General features: G+C 44.0%; 1 protein-coding gene across 1 annotated transcript; it reads left to right on the top strand.

The window, feature by feature from the left end:
* Positions 1-6,109: 6,109 nt before the first annotated feature.
* On the top strand, positions 6,110-7,072 carry LOC137157819 (olfactory receptor 52K1-like). Its single transcript, XM_067555227.1, has one exon. It carries the CDS (start codon positions 6,110-6,112, stop codon positions 7,070-7,072), a length of 963 nt encoding a protein of 320 aa, XP_067411328.1.
* The last annotated feature ends 10,196 nt before the right edge of the window (positions 7,073-17,268 follow it).

The raw sequence follows: 17,268 nt of genomic DNA, 5'->3' as shown, positions 1-17,268 counted from the left end.
ATCTCTGTGGAGACTAATAAGAGAGGGAAAAGAGTTTAGGAGAGCTAGTTGTATTTTAAAGAAACCTTACTGAGGGTGCAGGAACATATCATCCTGATGTGCAGAAAGAATAGCAAACATGGTGGGCGACCAGCTTGGCCTAACGGAGAAATCTTCATTCAGCTTAAATGCAAAAATGTTTGAGTATGTACTGGAGTAAATACTGAAGTATGCCAAAGCACAATTAGAGTTGCAGCTAGCAAGGGACGTGAAGGGTAAGAAGAAGGGTTTCTATAGTTAAGCGAGGAACAAGACGATGAGGGAAAGTGTGGGTCCCTTACTGAATGGAGGAGGCAACCTAGTGACCAATGATGTGGAAAAAGCTGAAGGACTAAAGTTTTTTTTGTCCCTGTCTTCTCAGACAAGATCATCTCCCAGATTACTGCACAGAGCAGCACAGTATGGGAAGGAGGTGAGCAGCCCTGAGTGCTGGAAGAACAGCTTCAGGACAATTTAGAAAAACTGGACATTCACAAGTCCATGGGGCTGGATGCAGTATATCGAGGGTGCTGAGGGAGTTGGCTGATTTGATTGCAGAGCCATTGGCCATTATTTTTGGAAACTCGTGGTGATCGGGGGTGGTCCTGGATGACTGGAAAAATGCAAATATAGTGCCCATCTTCAAAAAAGGAAGAAGTCGGATCTGGGAACTACAGACCAGTGGGGCTGGGGCACATGACTTATGAAGAGAGGTTGAGGGAACTGGGCTTATTTAGTCTGCAGAAGAGAACAGTGAGGGGGAATTTAACTACCTTAAAGTGGGTTCCAAGGAGGATGGAGCTAGGCTGTTTTCAGTGGTGGCAGATGGCAGAACAAGAAACAATGGTGTTAAGTTGCAGTGGGGGAGGTCTAGGTCAGATATTAGGAGAAGCTTTTTCACTAGGAGGGCGGTGACGAACTGGCATAAGTTAATTAAGGATGTGGTGGAATATCCATCCTTTGAGATATTTAAGGCCCAGCTGGAAAAAGCCCTGGCTGGGATGATTTAGTTGGGGTTGGTCCTCGCTCGAGCAGGGGGTTGGACTAGATAACCTCTTGAGGTCCCTTCCAAACCTAATATTTTATGATTCTATGAATTGGTCTCTTAAGTCTATTTCATAACAAAATACTGAACCAAAATATGGTCAAGCCATGGCCTGTACAAGTTATTAACAATTCCAGAGAGTTTGAATAAGCACGCACAGATATCACTACAGAGCTGCTATGTCCCATTTTCCCTGTAAAGCTTTTGATTTCTGGCTCCCTCTGGGGTAGCATAAAGACAAAGGATCACTCAGACACCAAGAGAAAGCTCTACCCTGTCCTCACACCCCGGTTGATGCCCTTTTCCCATAGTGCAAGGGGGTCATGGGTGAAGTTTGAGGAGGGAAATGGACATTCTTTCCCCAAACTGCATATGTTCATAGTTGGGGGTGGGGGAGTACAATTTAACGGCTTTTCAGCCCCCCAAACAGCTCATGTCACAGCTGTTCCTGGGCAGGCCCACCCCTTATCCTCCATCTCCCCACCTGGAAAGCAGAAGCCTCTCCCTGTAGTGCCTAGCTGTAGATTCTGTCTGTCCCCACAGGAAGCAGCTCGCAGGTCGCCCAGCCTCTGAGGTCACTGGGCTGGCTCAGTACTGGTCAGCAGCTGCAGGGAATGGGTCTGGCAGCACCATGTGACAGAGTGCAGAGCGGCCCTAAGTCAACAGGAGACCCATGCGTGGGAGTGGGGCGGCCCTGCTCCAAACCCCTGCAGCTTGGGTTATTTCCATTCATGGTTTCCTAGGCCTCTTGTGCTGCAGAACTCTGCACATTAGCAACCTTATGGCCCTGGTTTATTCCTCCTCCTCCCCAAGTCTCTATGCAAGACCTGAAGAGACACCGGGACAGATGCTGTTTCTAATGGGCCAGCAGTGAACCTGTGGCAGGTCCCTCCCTGGAAGCCTGGGGGCAGATGTGGAATTTGTCCCCCATGTGTGGCCGTATTGGTGTGACTTAAAATGTGCCTCAAATATTGAGGTGAAAATATGCCTGTGTGACATTTCTTTCTGCATTGTTTGCTGGTGTATAGCTGCGTCACCCTAGTTCCTCACTTCCTGAGCTCGTCCTGCACTTGCTTCACTGTGTGAACCCCACTCCTGGGATAGCCCACCCACAGCCTCTTGCAAGCAAGGGGCCCATAACTTAGTGAGTGAGTGCTTCCAGACAGCCACTCATGGGATTATGCAATAGGATAACCCCAGCAATCACCACAGTCCCAGATGCAACCTAGGAACCTCCATCTTGCAATATTCAGTGCTGTCAGAGATGGCAAAAGTAGGCTTCCAGCAGAATTGTATCATGCACGTGGGGGTCGTGGGGCACAGAGTCCCTGAGACATAACAGATTCTTCTGTCGGGTTAAGTGTGTAGCTGGATAAATTTACAATATTGTTGGGTGAGTTAAGGGTATCACTCTTGTGGTCCCTTGGGGGATGTAGACGTTTAGATAGTTTAGTGTCCTTTTTCTTCTGTAGAGAAGCAAAGTGAGTGTTGTAAATGGCCTGTCTTGACTTGGTAAAGATCAGCCATGTGAAAGCTTGTGTGGAGGTTTGGTTTTTTATGAGAGTCTCCAGTACTGAGAGCTCTTTCTTGATCTTCTGTTTGCTGTACAGGATGCTGATCAGATGGTTCCATAGTTTTTTTGAGCGTGTGTGACATAATCTCTCACTATAGTCTGTGTAGTATGTCGAACGTAATGGATTTTTCACCTTTAGTCCGTTTGGTATGATGTCCATTTGTTTGCACCTGGAAAGGAAGGTGATGTCTGTTTGTATCTGTACAAGTTTTTTCATGAAGCTGGTACATTTCCATTTCATTTGGCTAAATTCAGTACCTTGCATGTTGATGAATTCCAGAGGGGTAGCCGCGTTAGTCTGTTTTCAGCAAAACATTTCTTCTTTTCTTTTTTTAACACCTTCCGTTGCCCCCCTCTGGAGTCTGGTGATAGACAATGCCCAGCATGGCTTCCACTTGAGTCAAGGAGCATTCCCTTTTCTTTGTTTAGGCTAGTTCATTGTTCCTGGAAGAGCTGGTTTATTTTATGCATGTCTTAGTGAGGTGTGAACCACCTCACATCTTTTGATGTTTGCCTAGATCTGCCCCCAGCCATGAGACACCTATTTGGGTATATTCTTTAGCAGTACTTTGTAACCAAACATAAGACATTTCAAGAAAAAATACTAATAGAACAATGTTCTTTATGATGAGCATTCCAAAAACACCCTTCATGACATGTTTTGCATTAAAAAATACACAATTATACTATAAGGGTGAATATGAATGATACACAGACACACAATGCCGGTGTACATGGGGTGCATTGTGGCACGGCCTGTGAAAGGGGGCTCTTATTCCTACCCAAAGAGGATGTGGTAGCAACTGCATTTGTATTGTGTTGCTGCTTATGTTCCACACCAGAGTTGACTGCATGGCTGCAATGGGTGCGTAATGATGTTTGGGGGTTTCTCCTAGATAAAAGAGACCGTATATCTGACAGATGTAATTATCCATCACTTTCATAAACCAATATCCAGTTGTCTTCATTTTCAAGCTCAAGCAGAGCACTAAACACACAGGGTGACGTCCAGCACATTGTGGGTGCACATATTGCCACATGCTCATTTAGCACACGTCTTTTCGTGGGAAGGGGGGGAAATTTATACCCTTTTTATGGACAAGTGTAACATGATCCACACTTTGTTGAAGGTTTGACCCACATCTTTTCATGTAGATTTAGAGATAAACACCCACACAGGAGGAAAGACAAGGGTTAATCTACATTCATTACTTGTTGTGACTCCCTAGGCTCCAAAGCATATTTACCGCTATAATGACCCAAGTCTCTGAACTCCCATCAGGGGAGTATAGTCAATAAGTTGTTACTAGAAGGTATAAATACTCTCCCCCAGTCGATCCTGGCTGATTGGAGAGTCATGCAATTTGTGGATGAATACAGCATTTGCTGAGGGTGAAGAAGACACAAAATTAAGGTGAGCTGGGGTAGTTTGTATTCAAATGAATCAAGGATCCTTGCAAACTGGAGATTTTTCTAGCAATGGAAAGCTAAGGGTCAAATCTACTGTCAGCATAGTGGCGTAAAACTGGAATGATTCTGGATTTACACCCGTATAAGTGAGAGCTGAGTGAGGTTGGTCATTTAGAAGTGAACTATTTAATTCCAACATAAAAGAAAAACAAATCTGTGCCAAGTAATCATCGAGTAGTCAAAGAATCAGGGTTGTTAGAGTTACACACCCAGACTTAGTTCTCTCCCCTTCTACAAATGCATCAGGCGAGCCTCTTTGTTGTGTATCTGTGTTATCATGGGAGATTTCGGTCTGGCGGAATACATGTTGCAGGTGTCATAGTGCCACCAGTGAAAGATAATTTTATAGATATGAGGCCTGGGGCTATTCAACAATCTCATCAGTGATTTGGAAGTAAATATGAAATCTGTGCTGATAATCTTTGGTGATCACAAAGAGTTCGTCAGAGTGGCAAATAATGATTAGTAAAGGGCAGTCCTATTGAACGATCTCAATCGCTTGCTAAACTAAACTAACTTGAATAACACGCAGTTAAATTCAGCTAAAAGCAAGATTGTACATCTAGGACTCTAGAAACCAACTCTACATGAGATCCTGGAGATGGTAAAGAGAGCAAATGCCAATCTTGAATATATAAGGAGGGAACTGTCGAGCTGAAATAGAGAGGAGCACCTCATTATTGGACACTGTTTCTAGTGTCCACACTTCAAAAAGGTTGTTGAGTAATTGAAAGGGGTTAGGAAAAGAGCTACAAAAATTCTTTCAGATCTGTAAAACGTGGCTTATAGCCAGAGACTAAAGAAGTTCAATCTCTGTACTTTATACAAAAGAAAATAAAAGGTGACTTGATCACAGTCTTTAAGTGTACACATGGAAAGAGATTTCTGACTGTGGAAAGTTCTTTAATATAGCAGACAAAGGCAGAATGAGATCCAATGGCTGGGAGCTGGGACTAGACAAATTCAGACTACAAACATGGTGCATGTTCCTAGAGCAAGGTGCACATTCCTAGAAAAAGGTGAACTAATATTTGGAACAACATATCCAGGGATGTGGCTGGATCGCCATGACTTGAAGTCTTTAAATGAAGATGAGATGCCTTGCTTGGGGATGAATTCTAGCACAAAGAGAAGTGATGCAGAAGTCACTTGGTGAAATTCTGTGGCCTGTGGTATTCAGAAGATCTGATTAGATGATCATAATGGTCCCTTCTTCCATTAAAATCTATGGATCTGTAATTGTTTGATCACAACTTTTTTAATTTATTAATATAACTAAACATTTTTCTACAACCTTAGATAAATATAGGCCGTATCATTCTTTATTATTTTCCCCTCTTTGCTGCAGTAACTGAAGGTATGTCTACCTTTACGACGGATGGTGGCGTGCAGACCACGCACACCCAGGCGACATGGGTGAAACAGCAGTGAAGACAGTGAGGAGCTGTTTAGGCAAGTAGAGTACAGGCATGGCCGAACTTTCAGGTATACACCCCACATAGATCTCTGCAAAAAAGCAAATCCCTTTTCTACTATTTAGTGTCCCACTGCATCTCTGCTGCCAGAACCTTTCCCCAGTGCAGTGAGAGGCTTCAGCCTGAATACCTGCCAGCAATGAATTAACGATACCAACCGTGCTGTGGGCCCAATAAGACAAAAATATTTTGAGCTTCAGGGAATGCTGCAAACATCATCTCTTTTCCAGCCATTAGCAAGTCTTTTAAACGAAAGGGTTGGAGAAAAAGGCCCCGATCCAAACATTACTGGTGTCAGTGGAATTATTTTCACAGACTTTAATAGGCTTTGAATCAGACCGACATAATTTAGGTGTAAGATAGATTCATCCCTGACATAAGCAGAGGCTCCTGATGAACTCAACGGGAGGTGCATCCCCCTCTTCCAGAGCTGCCTGGCCCCTTGTATGTATCTAATTTAGAGGATCTATTCATTCTATGTGTTGTGTTTTATTGAAAGGACAGACATTGGTGTGAGACTTGCAAAAGATGCCACGACAAGACAACCTGTCAGGTTCCAACAGCGAAGACTCTGATCCATCAGTGTTCTTCCTGACTGGCATCCCAGGGTTGGAAGCCATGCACCTCTGGATCTCCATCCCCTTCTGCTCAGTGTTCACTGTGGGCCTTCTAGGAAACTGCACCCTCCTGTATGTTATCAAGACTGAACCCTCCCTCCACCAGCCCATGTACTATTTCCTCACCATGCTGGCCGTCATCAACCTAGTTGTACCCACAACTATCATGCCGAAATTACTGAGCATCTTCTGGTTTAATTCCAGGGAGATCAGCTTTACTGGCTGCCTAGTGCAGATGTTTTTCCTTTACTCGTTCGCGAGCATGGAGTCTTGTGTGCTGGTGGCCATGGCCTTTGACAGGTATGTGGCCATCTGCAACCCTCTGAGGTACGCCACCATCCTGACCAATTCAGTGATAGCAAAGATTGGACTGGCTGCTTTTACCCGGGCTGTTCTCTTAACGTCCCCTGTGCTCTTCCTCCTCAGGAGGCTGCCCTTCTGCCAGTCCCACATCATCTCCCATTCCTTCTGTGAGCACATGGCAGTGGTGAAGCTGGCGTGTGCCAGCACCAATTTAAATAACATCTATGGGATCTTCATATCTCTTTTTATCAACGGTCTGGATCTGACATTGATCTCCCTGTCTTATGTGAGGATCCTAAGAACTGTCTTCAGCCTGGCGTCCAAGGAAGAGCAGCTGAAGGCTTTCAGCACTTGCGTTTCTCACTTTTGCGCCATCTCAATGGCTTACACTCCAATGGTTGTAACCACAATAATTCACAGGTTTGGCCACCAAGTCGCCCCTCACGTACACATCCTGATGGCCAATATTTACTTCCTCCTTCCTCCCATGATGAATCCCATCGTGTACGGGGTGAAAACCAAGCAGATTCGCGACAAAGTGCTTCTCCTGTTCCAAGGGAAAAACTTCTAGCCTGAACACTGTGTGGAGTCCAGTACTGAGAAACCCACCAGCAATTTCCTCACACCTCTAAACACGTTAGGAGAGTTGGTGCAGACATATGTTTCTGCAGCATCTTTCATCCTGGACAACTCCCTCTCCTTTGCAAGGCATGCAGCATACAGTCCCTGGGCTCTCCCTGAGCTGTGCTGACCAACATGGAAGTTGTACTTGGCTGTGGTCCTGCCTCATTTATCCATCACTAGCAAGAGGGATAGACTTGCTCACTCCTTGCATGTAGGGATGTGAAGTGATTTGCCTAACATCACCCAGCATCCCAGTGACTGAACTAGAAACGCATCCCAGGTCTCTGGCATCCCAGTCCAGAGCACTACCCACTAAGCCCTGCTGACTCTATGACAGTGACATTATTTCCATTTTAATGAGATGATTTCATGGGTTGCAGTGAGTTTGACATGGTGTTTCTCCAGTGGGCTCTAGTTTCTCTTTCAATCCAACAGAATTTCAATATTTCTATATATGTATTTGTTCTGATATGTTTTGATGGGGGTGGGGACCTAATTGCTTAGGGAGCCTGGTGTACAGGACTAAAATAATATGAGATCTGAGTTGTGTTTCATTTCCAGAAATAAAGAGTAAAATGTGAGCTTGTAAAATAATTTGTATTTTATATTAGAGGGAAAATCCAACACGAAAAACATCACAGGAAAAGTCTCCAAAAGGAAGGGGGGAGAGAGACACTCATCAAATACTCAAACAAGTCATGTCACCGAACCTTCCTAGTATCTGTGTTTATCTGAATGTTTGACATCTAAGTACGCTTGCTTCCAGTCTCTCTGCCTAGCATACATGTAAATGCTTTTGTCTGTCATCTCCAGGGTTATGCTTCACGTGAGCACTTGTACTTCCTTGCTTTATGAAGTGAAGATTTAAGCTAGTTAAATAAACTCTTTAGGAAACCTCTGACTTCAACCAGTGACTCAGTGTCTCTTTAATGCATGTGGCTAAGATGACACCTCTATAGCAACAAGACGTCTATGCTCTCCCTGTGTGTTTATACAGAACCTGGAATGTAGTTTTAAAACTTCTACTTTGTTTCTAAACATTTATACTTCTTTCTTTCTATTACGTTGGAAAGACTGTTATAAATATTCATATATATTAGAAAGAAGTCTCTAATTGTAAATGTAATTATTAAAAATTGTAAATTACAAACGTACAATCCAGTTGGTCAAAAGGCATATGTGACAAAAATATTCATGCAAGAATGACCACACATCATATCTCTGAATTGTCTTGAAACAGATATCAAGATTTACCACCCAGCCAGGTTTTGTGTCTCTTTACTGTGAACTTCATAGAATCATAGAATCATAGAATATTAGAGTTGGAAGGGACCTCAGGAGGTCATCTAGTCCAACCCCCTGCTCAAAGCAGGTCTAACCTCAACTATATCATCCCAGCCAGGGCTTTGTCAGCCTCAGCTTAAAAATCTCTAAGGATGGAGATTCCACCACCTCCCTAAGTAACCCATTCCAGTGCTTCACCACCCTCCTAGTGAAAAACTTTTTTCTAATGTCTAACCTAGACCTCCCCAACTGCAACTTGAGACCGTTGCTCCTTGTTCTGTCATCTGCCACCACCGAGAACAGCCTAGCCCCATCCTCCCTGGTTCATTACCCTGTTGTATGTCAAGATCCTAAGGACTGTGTTAAGCCTGGCCTCTAAGGAAGAGCAGCTGAAGGCTTTTGGCACTTGTGTTTCCCACCTTTGTGCCATCTTAATTTTTTACATCCCAGTGTTTCTCTCCTCAATAGTTCACAGGTTTGGCCACCAAGTTGCCCCTCACATAAACGTCCTGCTGGCCAATTTCTACCTCCTCTTTCCTCCCATGATGAACCCCATCGTATACGGGGTGAAAACCAAAGAGATTCGCTATAGGGTGCATCTCCTGTTTCGAGGAAAAAGATTCTGGACTGAACACTGAGTCGAGTCTAGTCCTGGGAAACCCGTCAGAAAGTTCCCAACCCCCTAAAAACGTCAGCAGAGTGAGTGCAGATATTTCTTTCTGCAGCCTCTTGCATCCTGGATAGTTTTGAATCTCTCCACATAATATGCAGTGAATGTCTGGGCATGCTGGATTGGGAACTCCATCTCCTTTGTACGGGGTGCAGCGTACAGTCCCGCGGCTCTCCCTGAGCTGTGCTGGCCTTCATGGAAGTTATACTTAGCTGTGGTCCTGCCTCATTTGTCCTTCACTAGCAAGAGGGCTAGACTTGCTCACTCGTAGAACGTAGGGAGATGAAGTGATTTGTTCAGTGACTGAGCTAAGAACTTATCCCAGGTCTCTGGCATCCCAGTCCAGTGCTCTATCCACTAGGCCCTGCTGCCTACATGACAATGAGATTATTTCCGTTTGAATGATTTGATTTCGTGGCTTGCAATGCCTGTGACACGGTGTCTCTGTAATAACCTGTTCTGTACCCCATTCTCTGTCCATCCCACTGAACTTCAATACCATTCAGCACCTAGTTTTTGGCAGAAATAGGGCCCAGCCCAATTCTTACGAAGTCAGTGACTTGGAGAAGAACTCTGGCTAACTTGACAGCTTGTGTCTTTCACCAACAGAAATTGGACCAATAAATTATGTTGCCTCCCACAGCTTGTCTCTCTAAGTCAGTGGGAGTCACTCCTGTGACTGCAATGGGTTCATGTCGGTGATGAGTATAAATTAGGAACGCGTTTTACCACCATTCAGCAGAAGGGTCACAAAGCTCTGTAAGAACTGTGAGGCAAGTGCTCAGATGTGAGCAACTCCCACAATTCTTATGGACTTCAGAGGGAGGTCAGTTGTCCGCATCTGTCAGGATCAGGCCACATACTAGTGTAGGCTGTACTAGACAGGCTTTGCTTGCATGGTTATACCAGCAGCACCTTCTAAATGAAATGCAGCTTACAGCAGCATATGAAGATCTTTTGTAGGTATAGGAAACCTCCACACCAAAGGATACAAGTTGTATTGTCAAAAGGACTCTTTTGCTGATATAGTTGTGTCTACACGGTAGTTTTTTCTGGCACAGCTGTGATTGTCAGGAGTGCGTATTTTTCACACTCCTGGCTGGAATGGCTGTGCCAACAAACGTTTGTAGTGTAGACCTGGCGTATTCCATCCTGGTCTGGAGAATCAGTTCTTTCCAAGTCTATGTGCAGATTAGGGGTATAGGGAGGAGAGAGATGGAGAGTGTCTAATCTTCATATTTCAAATATTTGTACTTGTTCTTCTCTGTTTTTATGGGGGTTCCTTACTGCTCAGAAAGCCAGATGTTCAGGGCTAAAATAATGTGAGATCTTAGCTGTCTTTTATTTACAGAACTAAAAAGTAAAATATGGGCTCCTAAAATAATTTTTATTTTATATTAGAGGGAAAAACCAACAAGAAAAATGGCACAAGTCTCCAGAAGGAAGGGGGAAAGAACACTCATTAAATATTTGAACAAGCCATGTCTCCGAACACTTCTAGTATCTAAGTGTATCAGAGTGTGTGAAATCTAAATACACGTGCTTCCAGGCTTTCTGCCTAGCAGTAATATAAATGCTACTGTGTGTCATCTCCAGGGTTTTGCCTCACCTGAGAACTTGTATTTGCTTCCTTTATGAAAGGAACATTTGAGCTAATTAAATAAACTCATTAGGAAACCTCAGAGTTCAACCAGTCACCGAGTGTCTACGTAATGCACGTGGCTAAGATGACACTTCTCTAGCAATGAAATGTCTATGATCTCCTCATCTGTTTACACAGATCCTGGAATGTAGTTTAACAACTTCTACTTTGTTCCTAAACATTTCTACTACTTTCTTTATATTATGTTGGCAAGACTGTTATAAATGTTCATATCTATTTGAAAGAAGCCTCTAATTGTAAATGTAATTATTAAAAAATGTAGGTTACAAATGTACAATCTAGTTGGTCAAAAGGAAAATATGACAAAAATATTCATAGAAGAAGAACTATACGTGACTAAAAGTAGTGGATGGAGTCACATCCCTGAATTGTACTGAAACAGTTCTGAAGGGTTACTTCCCTACCAGGCTTTGCTTCTCTTTATTGTAAACTTCATTGGCTTTGATAAAATCACTTGTAACTCAACAGTTGAAAAACTCCCTTTTTTTCCCCACTGACACAATCTTATTTCTACACGGGAATGTCTAGTGGTGCAAGCATGAGGAAAGGTGAATTACATTGAAGATTTCCAGAGGGGTAGCCATGTTAGTCTGTATACAGAAAAAACAACGAGAGTTCTGTTGCACTTTAAAGACTAACACATTTAATTTCAGCAGGCATAAGCTTTCGTGAGCTTCAGCTCACTTCCTCAGGTGCAATTGGTAGAAATGATACAGCAAATAGGTAACATATATAGGAGGCAACATATACATATCCAAGGGCATAGATAACAATGATGTAGATGGATAAAAAAGTACCCAATATATCACACTCACTAGAGTAAAAGTATATCCGTTGGCAATGACTTTCAAGGATAACTCGCTGTTCCCATCACTGTTATCTATGTGTAGCTGCAAGCAATACAGTATCTGTATTTTGTCTTATTATGTGTCATCCTATGCAGAAACTGAGACCTCTGTAAGGTTACAGAGTAGTCCTATTCATAGAATCATAGAATCATAGAATATTAGAGTTGGAAGGGACCTCAGGAGGTCATCTAGTCCAACCCCCTGCTCAAAGCAGGACTAACCTCAGCTATATCATCCCAACCAGGGCTTTGTCAAGCCTCAGCATAAAAACCTCTAAGGATGGAGATTCCACCACCTCCCTAGGTAACCCATTCCAGTGCTTCACCACCCTCCTAGTAAAAAACTTTTTCCTAATGTCCAACCTAGACCTCCCGCCCTGCAACTTGAGACCGTTGCTCCTTGTTCTGTCATCTGCCACCACCGAGAACAGCCTAGCTCCATCCTCCCTGGAACCCCCTTTCAGGTAGTTAAAGGCTGCTATCAAATCCCCCCTCATTCTTCTCTTTTGCAGACTAAACAAGCCCAGTTCCCTCAGCCTCTCCTCATAAGTCCTGTGCTCCAGCCCCCTAATCATTTTGGTTGCCCTCCGCTGCACTCTCTCTAAGTTGTCCACATCCTTTTTGTAGTGGGGGGCCCAAAACTGGACACAATATTCTAAATGCGGCCTCACCAATGCCGAATAGAGGGGAATAATCACTTCCCGTGACCTGCTGGCAATGCCCCTCCTAATGCAGCCCAATATGCCATTAGCCTTCTTGACAACCAGGGCACACTGCTGACTCATATTCAGCTTTTTATCCACTGTTACCCCCAGGTCCTTTTCTGCAGAGCTGCTGCCCATCTCGTCGGTCCCCAGTCTATAGCTGTGCATAGGATTCTTCCTTCCTAAGTGGAGGACTCTGGACTTGTCCTTGTTGAACCTCATTAGGTTCTTTTGGCCCAATCCTCCAGTTTGTTTAGGTCACTCTGTATCCTATCCCTACCCTCCAGGGAATCTACCACTCCCCCCAGCTTAATGTCATCCGCAAACTTGCCGAGGGTACAATCTACCCCATCCTCCAGATCATTAATAAAGATGTTGAACAAAACCGGCCCCAGGACCAACCCCTGGGGAACTCCGCTTGTGACCGGTTGCCAGCTAGACATGGAGCCATTGATCACTACTCGTTGAGCCCTATGCTCTAGCCAGTTCTCTATCCATTTTATAGTCCATTCATCCAACCCATACTGCTGATAAGAATACTCTGTGAGATGGTATCAAAAGCTTTGCTAAAGTCAAGGTATATCACATCCACGGCCTTCCCTACATCCACAGAGCCAGTCACCTCATCATAGAAAGCAATCAGGTTGGTCAGGCATGACTTTCCCTTAGTGAATCCGTGTTGACTGTTCCTGATCACCTTCCTCTCCTCCAAGTGCCTTAAAATGGATTCCTTAAGGACCTGCTCCATGATTTTTCCAGGGATTGAGGTGAGGCTGATCTGTAGTTCCCTGGATCCTCTTTCCTCCCTTTTTTGAAGATGGGCACTATATTTGCTTTTTTCCGGTCCTCAGGGACCTCCCCCTGTTCCCACGAGCTTTCAAAGATAATAGCCAATGGCTATTCATCTCTGCCAACTGGAAGATGTCATGCTACAGGGATCAGAATAGCCAAGCAAGCAACTAAAGCTACGCTAGGCCTGTAGGACAGTGGTCAAACAATTTAAATTGTACTGAGCCTCCAACAGTATATACCAAAGTGACCACCTCTCACAGACGGGATTCTGCTGGCACCAACCTCCCTCTGAAAGGAGAGGTCAGTTCAAGAATCTCCAATGATCTATCTGTCTTCTAGGTTCTTTCTTTGCTGCCATCAGCATGCCTGAAACAGTGGCAGTATCAGAGTTTGTGTACACACTGAGCAAAATCCCATGGTAGCAAGCCCTGAGCCCAGGTCAGCAGCAGGATACAAACCCTAGACTTCAGAAAAGTAGACTTTGACTCCCTCAGGGAGCTGATGGGTAGGATCCCGTGGGAGGTTAAGATGAGGGGGAAAGAAGTCCAGGAAAGCTGGCTGTAATTTAAAGAAATCTTATTGAGGGTGCAGGAACAAACCATCCTGTAATGCAGAAAGAATAGCAAATATGGCAGGCAAACAATTTGGCTTAACAGAGAAATCTTCAGTGAGCTTAAACTCAAAAGGAAGCTTACAAGAAGTGGAAGCCTGGACACGTGACTAGGAAGGGGTATAAAATACTGCTGGAGCATGCAGGAGTGAAATCAAGAAGGGCAAAGCACAACTGGAGCTACAGCTAGCAAGGAACGTGAAGGGTAACAAGAAGGTTTTCTATAGGTATTTTAGAAAAACAAAGGTGGTCAGGGAAAGTGTGGGCCCCTTCCAGAATGGGGGAGGCAACCTAGTGGCAGATGATGTGGAGAAATCTGAAGTGCTTGATGCTTTTTTTGTCTTTGTCTTTGTCTTTACAGAGATGGTCAACTTCTAGACCACTGCACTGGGCAGCACAGAACGGGGAGGAGGTGAGCAGCCCTCAATGGTGGAAGAAGAGGTTCAGGACTATTTAGAAAGGCTGGACACGCACAAGTCCATGGGGCTGGATGCAATGCATCTGAGGGTGCTGAGGGAGTTGGCTGATGTGATTGCAGAGCCATTGAAAACTCGTGGTGATTGGAGAGGTCCCAGATGGTTGGAAAAAGGCTAATATAGTGCCCATCTTCAAAAAAGGGAATAAGCATGATGCGGGGAACTACAGACCAGTCAGTCTCAACTCAGTCCCTTAAAAAGTCATGGAGCAGGTCCTCAGGAAATTCATTTTGAACCCTTAGGGGACAGGAAGATGATCAGGAACAGTCAGCATGGATTCACCAAAGGCAAGTCATGCATGACCAACCTCAGGCAGACGCAGAATTTGACCCCCCCATGTGTGGCCCCTTTGGTGTGGCTGGAGCTATCCACAAATATAGATGTGAAACTATGACTGTGGGGAGGGCCTCCATTCCTAACGAAAAAATAGGTGGTAGCAGCTGCAATTGCGTAGTGTTGCTGCTTATGTTCCATCCTAGAGCTGACGGCATGGCTGCAATGGGTGGACGGGTCTGTCTGGAATGAGGTTTGGGGAATTCTTCTGGATAAAAGAAGCCGTATGTACGTAAGATGCAATTATAAATCTCTTTACCAAACCAACTTCTGTTCATATTCAAGCTCAAGCAGAGCCATAAACACACAGGGTGACGTCGTGCACATTGTGCCTGCACTTTTACAGCTGCTTAATTCAGGTATGTCAATCCCCTGGTGCAGATGTCTTTTGGGGAGGATTTGCACCCTTTTTAGTGGACATGTGCAACATGGCCCACAGTTGCATGCAGTCTGTTGAGGATTTGGCCCGCACTTTTTCATGTAGATGTAGAGGTTAACAGCCACACAGGAGGAAAGACATGGGTTAATCTACAATCATCAGTTGCTGTGACTCCCTAGGCTCCAAAGCTAATGTACCACTATAATGACCAAGTCTCTGAACTCCCATCAGGGGAGTAAAGTCACAAAGTGTTACTAGGAGGTATAAATCCTCTTACCCAGCTGATCCTGGCCAAGTGGAGAGTCGTGCAGTTTGTACATGACTACAGCATTAGCAGAGAGTGAGGAAGACACAGAGTTCAGGTGAGCTGGGGTAGTTTGCATTCAAATTAATCAAGGATCTTTTTAAAATGGAAATTTTTCAAGCAAATGGAAAGATTAGGGCCAAATCTGTTCTTAGACGTACTGGAGTAAAACCAGAATGATTCTGGATTTACACTGGTATAAGCTAGAGCAGAATGAGGTTGGTCATTTAGAAGTGAACTATTTAATCCCATCAAAAACAAAAAACAAATCTGTATCAAGAAACTTTTGATTATTAAAAAAAATCAGGGGTTTTAGAGTTACACACGCAGCCTTAGTTCTCTCCCCTTGTGCAAATGCATTGTGAGATGCTCTTTGTGCTGTATCTGTGTTATCATGGGAGGTTTTGGTCTGGGGGAATATATGTTGGGGTTGTTATACTTCCACTAAGGAAACTTAGCAGTTATACTTCCACTAAAGAAACTTTCTTTTGCTGGGGCTATTCTTTGCCTGGGACTATTCAACAATCTCGTCAGTGATTTGGAAAGAAATCTAAAATCTGTGTTGACAATCTGCCCAGAGGTTGGCAGATTGGCAAATATTGATTAGGACAGGGGAGCCCTATAGAATGATCTCAATCATTTGTACAACTGGGCTAACTTGAACAACGTGCAGCTGATTAAAATTCAATGCAAAGTCACACATGTAGGACTCTAGGATGTAGATTTCACATACAGGATGGGGGACAAAGCACTGACTCAAAAAAGAACTTGGGTTCATGATGTGTAATGAAGGGTACATGAGGTCCCAGTGGAGGTTAAGAGAGCAAACACCTTCCTTCAAGGTATAAGTGGGAGACTATTGAGCTGAAATAGAGAGGTGTCTGGCTGGGAGTGACCATTACTGCACACTGATTCTAGGTCCAGTGTCCGCATTTCAGAAGGGTTGTTTAGAAAATGAAAGAGTTTGGGAAAAAGATTCGGGAATAATTTCAGACCTGGAAAATGTGGCTGATAGCCAGAGTCTAAAGACGTCAATCTATTTAGTTTATCCAATGGAAGGCAAAAGGTGATTTGACCACAGTCTTTAAGTCCAAAGATGGGAAGAGATTTCTGACTTTAGAAAGTTCTTTAATGTGGCAGACAAAGGCAGAATGAGATCTAACGGCTGGGAGCTGAGTCTGGACAAATTCAGACCAGAAACAAGGCACACGTTCCTATAAGAAGGAGAAGTATGTCTTGGAACAACTTGTCTAGGGATGTGACTGGATCGGCATCACTTGAAGACTTTAAATGAAGACTAGATGCCTTACTCAGGGATTGGTTGTAGGACAAAGTTATGGGCTTGATGCAGAAATCACTTGGTGAAATTCTGTGGCCTGTGGTATTCAGAAGGCCTTATTAGATGATCGTAATGGTCCCTTCTTGCCTTAACGTCTATGAATCTATAATTATTTGATCCCAATATTTTCCCAGTTAAAGAAATAACTAAAATATTTTCTAAAATCTTAGCTAAATCTGGGTTGTAGAATTTTATAGTATTTTCTCCTCCTCACTCCTGTAACGGAGGGTGCTTCTACAGACCCTGCACGTCCAGCTAGCACATGTATAAAGAGCAGTGTAAATGGTGAGGTGCTGCATAGATGAGTAAAGTACAGGCATGCCAGAATTTTAAGGTGTACACCCTACATAGCCATCTGCACACCCAAACAGATGCCATTTCTACTATTTAGTGTGTTGCTGCCTCCCTGCTGTCAGAACCTTTCCCCATTGCAGCAAAAGGCTGCAGCCTGACTGCCTTCCAGCAATACTTTAATGATACCAGTGTAACCATTTGCAAATTTTCAGAAGGAAAGACTAGGAAAAAAAGGCCGAATCCAAACTCTACTGACATCAAAGGAATTATTTCCACAGACTTCCACAGCTTTGGGTCAGATTCATCCCTGATATAAGCAGAGGCTCCTGAGGAGGTGCATCCCCTTCTTCCAGAGCTGACTGGCCCCTTGTATGTATCTAATTTACATGTTCATTCCATGTATTGTGTTTTATTGAAGGGAAAGACGTAGCTGTAAGACTTGCAAAAG

The sequence above is a fragment of the Emydura macquarii genome, unplaced genomic scaffold, assembly GCF_026122565.2.
Source record: "Emydura macquarii macquarii isolate MOO-44397 ecotype Brisbane River unplaced genomic scaffold, CSIRO-AGI_Emac_v2 contig_1591, whole genome shotgun sequence".
In the NCBI taxonomy this organism is placed as follows: domain Eukaryota; kingdom Metazoa; phylum Chordata; order Testudines; family Chelidae; genus Emydura; species Emydura macquarii.
The sequence above is the reverse complement of the archived record's forward strand: the minus strand, read 5'-3'. Positions and strand labels throughout refer to the sequence as shown.